This window comes from Copadichromis virginalis, linkage group LG7 (assembly GCF_057382275.1).
Source record: "Copadichromis virginalis isolate Kocher_CV1m ecotype Utaka linkage group LG7, C_Virginalis_male_GT1.1, whole genome shotgun sequence".
NCBI classification, from domain to species: Eukaryota; Metazoa; Chordata; class Actinopteri; order Cichliformes; family Cichlidae; genus Copadichromis; species Copadichromis virginalis.
Genome location: NC_140624.1, coordinates 15,998,922 through 16,007,200, shown reverse-complemented (window position 1 = coordinate 16,007,200; position 8,279 = coordinate 15,998,922). Strand labels below are relative to the sequence as shown.

Here is an 8,279-nt window from a genome sequence, read left to right as displayed (position 1 = left end):
GGCCAGGATGGTTCAGACGTTTTAAGACTTTCAAAAATCTTGCAAGCAAAAAACAAAATCTCAAAACAAAAGCAGCTTCTCCACATTATACTGTATAATTGGACTAAAAGCAGGCTCAGCTTTTAGTCAAATTTAGATCATCTCTTGTTTGGGGGGGGGGGGGGGGGGGGATGAAAGTGAATTAAACTTAGCATTTAACCAAATCCGAGACAGTCATTTAAATATCCCTGCAGGTTTCCGACATTTATTGATGTTTTTAACGTTGACATTAAACTGCTGCTGGAAAGGTGATCACGAACTGAAGACATATTCTGCCAGTTTGCAATAACAAGTGTAGTCCTGCTGATGACCTTTAATATGCAGAGAGAAGAATAAAGAGTAGTCTGTTTGAATCCAGTGACCCAGGTCTCTGGATTTTGCAAATTAAATCCAACTTTTATACAAGTACACATCAAAGTCTATTGATAGTGATCAGGTAAAACAGATGATTCAGATTATGCAAAAGTGCTATCGAAAGTGTCTTCCTCTGAGAGCCTATCATATTCTTATTTCAGAGGACATACGGGCAATTTTACACAAGTGTGCAATTAAATTTTGGCCTCCCTCCCGTGTCTGAAAACCGCTTTTCAGATTTAACCATTTCAAATCAAAGCTGCTCATTAAAGTCCAATACTGTAATTTTATAAAGTAATAATTAATGCAATAACAAAACAATTCATTTGTTGTTTCATATTATCCTGCAATAACAGTCTGACGTGAGGTTTCATAAGCTTCAGTCATTTTAATGATTATAGGATTTTTTTTTTTTGTTTTAATACAATGAAGCTAGCGTTGACTGTACAGCCACCAAGATGTTTTCGCCTCAGTTGAGAACTAATTAAAAAAAAAAAAATAAAAAAATAAAAAAAATAAAAAAATATCATCATCATGTACAAAACTCTACTTCAGACACTGACGTCTAAATGCAAGAAAAAGCACTTGTTGTAGCCTGCATGTTAATGTTCAAACACCCCAAATGGCAAATCCTACACAATGTGTGGTAGCTTGATTAGTTTAAAACTCTAAATAAAGCCAAAGACTTGAACACATCTCACGCACAATGACTAAACTGTACACATGTGCACGGTTTTAAATGTAGCAATCTAGGAAAGAGTAATATTTATATGCTGTGCTTAAAGGCTACCCTGAAATAATCTGAATTTAGAGTTGGTTTTTTAATGTCACTATATAAAATTTGCCAATGCCGACCAACTATAACTGAAAAAAACAAAACAACAACAAAACAAAACACCAGAGGTGTGGAGTAAGAGTGTTCTACAAACTTTTGTTCTCGGTCCCTATAAAAGCCCCATCTCTGGCTTATGAAAGCATCTCGACCGGCCATTCATTGGGCTGTCAAAAGTACCAATAAACAAAAAAAACAAACAAACCCCAAAACAAAAAACCCCAAAAAACAAACAAAAAAACCCACAAAAAAAAACAACAACAAAAAAACAGCTGATCTATGAGCAGTTTAGACCCACTCCATCATTCCAGTCGTTTAATTCCACAGTAATATCAAAAACGCTACTTAAATGAGCTTTTCTGTGAGACCGATTAATCATGATGTTCAAAACATTCACATTACTCCTTTATCCATATGCGTGTGCACCCTTGGGTAGATGATTACACAATGAATTTCCTTTCAGATTCAAACTGAAGATGAGGTTTCATTTCATCCCAAGATGCATGATTTTCCTGTAAGGTCCCGGTCCGCCCCACAGCCCCCTGTCGTGAGACAAATAAAGACAAAGCTGTTGTTGTAGCGGCTTAACTGCTGCTAATTAACTGCTGTTAATTAACTGTAAACATACCTAAGAAGCCCATGCCAATAGAGGTGAGGCATCACATCTGTTTTCATGTGGTACATTAATCGCCTCTCCTTGGCTTGGTTGAAGGGGAACGTTTCCAGCGGTTGTCCGTTGTAGTCGAACTCTGCCAGGATTACTGTGTTGTAGCTTGTGACCAAGGGACATGAAGTATACCCATCATACTAAATAAACAAGAAAAGGACAGATTATCAGTTTGTGTGTTTTTCAGTAGACGTATTTCCTAAGAAGCAGCTTTACCATATAGAAAATTAAACACATGAATCATAGCTGTCACACTTACCTTCTTATCTGGTTTTTCTTTTTTCAATATTTTGCTGATAGTTCGGCTCAAGACGGCAGACTGTGCCGCTAAAAACAAACAAACAAAAAGAGTTTAAATTCTGCTTATATCCAACAGGTCCTTATTCGATAAACTGAATTACACCAGCATGTTTATCTTGGTCAAGTTTGCTGGAAGCTGTTGTAGGTCCTAAAATGCACACCATCATTGAGGTGACCTGCACATACTGACAAATACAAAGCTCAACCAAAAACAAAAGTCACATTTTGTTGGACTATCTTTAGCTCTGATAAGCTTGTGCAACACCACAACATTCATTTCCATCCAGAGTTACATTCCTTTTTTTGTAAAGAGCTTCCATTGATGATGGGATTAAACTGTTCTCCAGCACATCCTGAACATCTAGACTTTGTTGTGGCCAATCCAGGGCAAACAATGTCTCATGCTCCCTCAACCACTGTTCTACAATTTGAGCCAAATAAATTGTTTCCATTTTTAAGTATGTAGAAGAAAATATGCCATTGATGGAAAAGCCTGGTCATTCAGTCTTTACTTTGGGACACACAATGTTGCTGAAACTGACCAACTGAAGCAACCCCAGATCACCACACTGCCCCCACGGACTTTTACAGCAGGCACCAAACAAGATAAGTGAATCACTTCATCCACCGATCTCCTTACCCTGTCATACCTGTTGCTCTGGATCAGGGCAAATCCAGTTCAGACCACCTGGGCCTTGCCCATTGCTCTAGAGTCCAACCTCTATTCTGATTTGCAAACTGAAGGTCCCCCAGTCATACGTGGTTTTCTTAAAGCTACACAGCCATTTAGTCAGAATCGCTTGATTTTGCGTTACACTTTGTGTGTGGAAATGCTTTTACCCTGACTGTTAAACATAGCTGTGAGTTTTACTCTTGGTTTTTACCTTCATCAATGAGGTTATTTTTCTCGGTAGAACCTTTGCGTGTTATCAGTCTGTCTGTAAACACATTAGCTCAGAAAGGTTTTGAATGTATTCTGATAAAACTTTGTAGGGGTGTAGAGTGGGGTCATGTTAACAAACCATTAAAATTTTGCTTCCATCCACTAAGGTCAACTTAATGATTTATTGTCTGTGAAGGTTCTCAGTGATTTATTGGTTGAAAATTGATAAAATGCCTTAAAATCTAGAATCTATGATTCTTACAATTTGGTGTGCATTATTGATATATAGAACCCTACTGTATAAAGACTTAAAATATGTCACTTTTGACCTCTCCTTAATAGTTTGATCTGAAAGTCAAAGTGATAATACTACAAAGAACCATTTAAAACTATGTTTCTTACTGCCATAGAAGCTTATAGGGAACGATATACGGGGACTATTCAGCTATTAAGCAACTTGAGGGTGGGTCCATTTCTTAAATGGGAATTAAAGCCTGAAGTGAAGTACACACAGGAAGTGATTACATCAGAGAGTCAAGAACATTTAGTTGACATCAAGGCATAATGACCTGTGGCGATGCAAAGTGGGCAGGCCACGAGTCAAAGTCTCAACTCTGAGGCGTTCGGAGGTCTTTGTTACAAAATAAGAAATGTGGCAGAAGAATAAAAGATTTCAAACATAGCAAGCAGCATGTAAGGCTACTGTGCTCTCTGACTTCATTAGCCTCAACTAAATTTAACAAGTTCAGGCAGCTTGTTAAAACATCTGAACCAATCAGAAGCCAGAGATGCTTACAGCAGTTACTGTTCCAAATTAAGCAAACAGCGATGAAAGTTTTGAGCTCTTATCCTAAAGAAGACTACAGCAAAATCTGAAGCATTTATAGTTAGTGATCTGTTGTTCAAGTGCGTCCATTGTGTATGCCTTCGACCTGTACACCCAGAAGACAGCATAGAGTAGATTCATATTCACTAGATCACGTTCCCAGAAACGCAGTGGCTCTGAACCTAAGATTTAACTATAAATATGAAACTTGTTCACCTTGTGTAGCATTTTACCGACACACTTCCCTCCAGATCAAACTTCACCCAAGGACAGACAGATGGACTGACCGGCAGATAATGTCAACACTACAACTGTTAGAGGGGCTAAAAACAGCCACATCCTCTAGACTGAAAAAAGAAAAGCAGTGAGCGATACATTTACAAAGGTATACACTCGCTTCAGGCTGCATACCCCACCATGACTAAGCAAAAACATGTTTTACACACACACACACACACACACACACACACACACACACACACACACACACACACACACACACACACACACACACACACGACAAAAACAGAGGAACTCTTTGTAGAACTCTATTGGTAAAGTTGGCTGAGCAACAAAGCAGGACACTCCTCTGTTATGGATTCAAACATCACTTTAACAGAAATGCTCTTCACAGGAAAACCTTCCAGAAGGACAACAGTATAGTACCCCAGCTACACAGAAGTGACTCTCAGTAAAAAGCCATTAGACAGCTTTGTAAAGTATGCCATAGAGCTTTTAAAGAACTCCAAACTGAACTATCCAGTCAGAAGTGAACAGACCATGTATTTAACACTCGGCCGCTGCTCATCACCGACTCATATCAGCCTTAATGCCAGCACGTCTCAGCCTGGTTGGAGCTGAAGGAAGGAAAGCAGCCAAAACCAGTTCCAGAGCACAGCAACCGAACACTAAGATGAAGAGTCAAGTTTCTGCACGACAATGCCCTGAATGATACAAACAAGACAAATCTGGAGTGGCTTCAGGACATGTCCGACTCTGCCTGATTAGTCCAGTCCAAACGTGGGCTTAAAACACCCGAGAACATCTGTTCACGTAATCCTTTTATCGCGTGTGACCGTGGCAGGATGATCTAAAGTCTGCGCTGAATTGCTTGAAATGTAGTTTATTATTAACAATGATTGCACTGGCTGCAACGACACAGGAAATCCAAAATTAGCCAACTGTGCAGGATTAAAGCTTGTACTATCTGTTCATGCCAAATACAACCAAAAAAACAAAACAAAAAAGAAAACCTTCTTTGTGAAATGTAAGGATCCAATCAAACTCACAAAACGATACCTGACACACTGACCAACCTACTAAAACAAGCAATGTCCCCACAGAAACAAATTCACTGGGTGTGGTGGTGTTTTATAGTCTTGTTCCAACAAATGATTGTGTAATACAGCAGATAGTAGCTTTAAAAAAAAATAATAAAAATGCAAAAACCCAACCAAAAGTCCAAGCAGGTCACACAAGAGGAAGCTGTGGAATGAATGAGCAGAGTTTTCCAGACTTCACTCGGCGCAACGATCAACCTAAGTGCACAACACACTTACCGACAGCCGCTCCGGTTTTGGATGTGGGAAGGTTGGTGCAGTCTCCGATCCCAAACACGTTTGGATACTTGGTATGTTGGAGAGTTTCTTTGTTCAGATCCAACCAGCCGATCTCGTCGGCCAGCGGACTGCCTTTAATCACCGAGCTGGGTCCCATTGGTGGTGTAACATGAAGCATTTCATACTTAAAAAAAAATTAATTTAAAAAAATTCTGGTTATTCTGGGGTTTCTTTTTCAAATATTTTATATATTAAGATGCAAAAAGAGAAAATGTGTAGCCTAAAAGGTTGTAACCCCCCCAAACAAACACCCTTTTTATCAGTACTTAAAAAGAACATTTATACATGAAACAAAAGTGAAAGTTGCTGTTACAGTTACCTCGATAACTTTGGTTTCCCCTGGTTTGTCAAGATTTTCAAACACAGCTTCTTGCTTATCTGCGCGCACTTCAATCAGGTTGTGCCTCAGGTTAATCTGTAGGTCACGCTTTTTCACAATCTCCCACAGTGAGTCAGCGTATTTCTTTACCCCAAAGATCACAGGCAATGATGTGTTATAGATCACATTGGCTTTTGCCCTTTTGCCCGTCTTCAGTTGAAGCAGAAAAAACAAAACAAAAACCACTCATCAAATTTGGGGGGAAAAAAAAAAAAAAAAAAAAAAAATCACATTTGATTTTTTGTCTCTTGAATAGATCTCAAAGATTCAAGTACCTTCCTGAGGTAGGCGTCTGACAGGTACATGATCTTTTGTGGCGCTCCAGCACATTTCACAGGAGTATTTGGGAAAGTGAACACAGCATTGCCCTCTTTGAAATCCTGCAATGCTTTCCACGTTTTCTCCACAGTTTGGACAGAGTAGTTAGAGCCAATTTTTGGGTGCTCAAACCCCTCTGGGAGTCCTTTGATCTACAAGTAAAAACAACAGCAAAAAAGTATGAGTATAAATCTCTTAAGATGTAAATTGGCAGAGGCTGATTAAACAAATGGGAAAAAAAACCCTGTGATTTCACCTTCTCATAATGGAGCTCTAAACCAAGCGCCACAATCAAATATTCATACGAGATCTGTAGGGAGAAAACGAGTTTATGTCAGGTCTTTAAAATAATATTCAGCTTCTCTCTCTCTTACACACACAGAGACAGATCACGTGTTTTTAAGCCATTTTATAACTTTACAGTTTCCTGTTGCAAACTTACTTCAGTCCCGTCAGCTGTGCGTACAGTATTTGTCTCTGGGTTAATTTCCTGAACCTTAGATTTCACCCATTTCACTCCAGATGGCATAAGACTCGCAGTGGGACGGCTTGAGGACGCTACAGTCTTTGCACCAGCACCAACCAGGGTCCATATTGGCTGATAGTAGTGGATCTGAAAAACACTTTTTTTTTTTAATAAAAAAAAAAACTTTGTTGACACAAGCTTGCGTGCAAGTTTCCTTTCAAGGTTTGAAGCACAGAAATGTAAACAGGAAGTCACGGATGAAATGAATGAAAGCCTAAATCTGCAGTGGGTGCTGGGTTACTGTGATCCTCTAGTGTGTCCTTACCTCGCTGGGCTCCACCAAAGCTACATTCTCTGCTCCCACCAGCCTCTTCATCCGGGAGCTCATTGCGATACCGCCAGTTCCTCCTCCCAGCACAAGCATTTTGTAATGCTGTTTGGCAGAGGCAGGGCTGCTTGTGTGAAACTGAGAGATAGCAATGCCCCTCGGGTGGCACTGCTTGAGATGACGCAGTGCAGCCATCCTGTGTCTGAACCATAAACACAGGTCGTTTTAGATCAGCCTCAGCTACACTGTCTGGGGTTAGTGCAAAAACATGACAATCTCTACTTTCTGCTTTGCTGTTTCCCATTAGCTAGAAAATAAAGAGCTTAGCCGGATACAGGAATGGCTGGTGGAAATAAAACAAGCAGGATTTCAAACTCTCATCACATGTCTGATCATTATTTGTTATTTGCTAATCAGCCCAAATATCTAGTGTGAGGTCATGATTTTGATTTTGTGGGTTTTATCTGTGGTTCTACCCACAAGTATTGTAACACAGGAGCCCACCAGGCCACACAAACAAACATAAACAAACAAACAAACAAAAAACCCCACACAGTGTGCGATACCATAACATTTAACGGTGCTTTAAAGTAACAGGTCCAAAGAAGCTGTACACTGCACCACCACCTCAGAGCTGTTACGCCAAAACAAACGTGAACACAGGTGTCATCTATCCGGGTCCAAGCACAGTCTGAACTCAAGGCAGTGCTGCTGCTGTTGCATGCTGCGTAACAAGCTGGCACCCGCACAATCATACCAACACAGACAGAGAGCTGATAACGTGGTGCTCAGGTACACAAGTACGTCAATAAGCACAGGCCTACCTCAGCAGGAGCGCTGTCAACCTTCCGTGTTAATGTCCGTTTAGGCGGAATGCTCTTAGGCTGGGAACAAGTCCGTCTGACCTAATTTCTAATTTCCTCTCAGTGAAGAAGGTACCAGTGCCGCTTTCAAGCCCTACCCGCTGCCCAATTGCAGTTGGCACCTCCGGTCCCGCCCACTCCAGGCGAGTCACCAATCACAATCGACTTTTTTTAACCGTCAGTTTAAAACTCTAGTGTTAGCTTCTACAGCCACTGTAGCCTAATTAAACTAAATGCATCAGAATAGATTATTGTGGGTATTTTGGCAAACGGGGTAACGTATATCCCAAAAGTTTAGACTTTTTTTAAGTGTTACATTGTTTTCCTGTGCTGTCGAAATCTGACACTCTACTTTACTAACTTTGGCCTGAAAGCACCTCAGTGTGGGCGGGTTGGGGACATGCC

The 8,279-nt window shown here is 40.3% G+C and overlaps 1 protein-coding gene across 1 annotated transcript; it reads right to left on the bottom strand.

Annotated features, from left to right (window-relative positions):
* Positions 1-337: 337 nt before the first annotated feature.
* sqor (sulfide quinone oxidoreductase) lies at positions 338-8,007 on the bottom strand. Its single transcript, XM_085462139.1, has 10 exons — positions 7,836-8,007; positions 7,009-7,213; positions 6,660-6,830; positions 6,474-6,527; positions 6,175-6,369; positions 5,840-6,049; positions 5,461-5,644; positions 2,152-2,219; positions 1,854-2,032; positions 338-1,767 (listed from the first exon to the last, which is right to left on the bottom strand). The coding sequence occupies exons 2-10, from the start codon at positions 7,204-7,206 to the stop codon at positions 1,710-1,712; spliced, it is 1,317 nt and encodes a 438-aa protein (XP_085318265.1). The 5' UTR covers positions 7,207-7,213; positions 7,836-8,007; the 3' UTR covers positions 338-1,709.
* Positions 8,008-8,279: the final 272 nt, after the last annotated feature.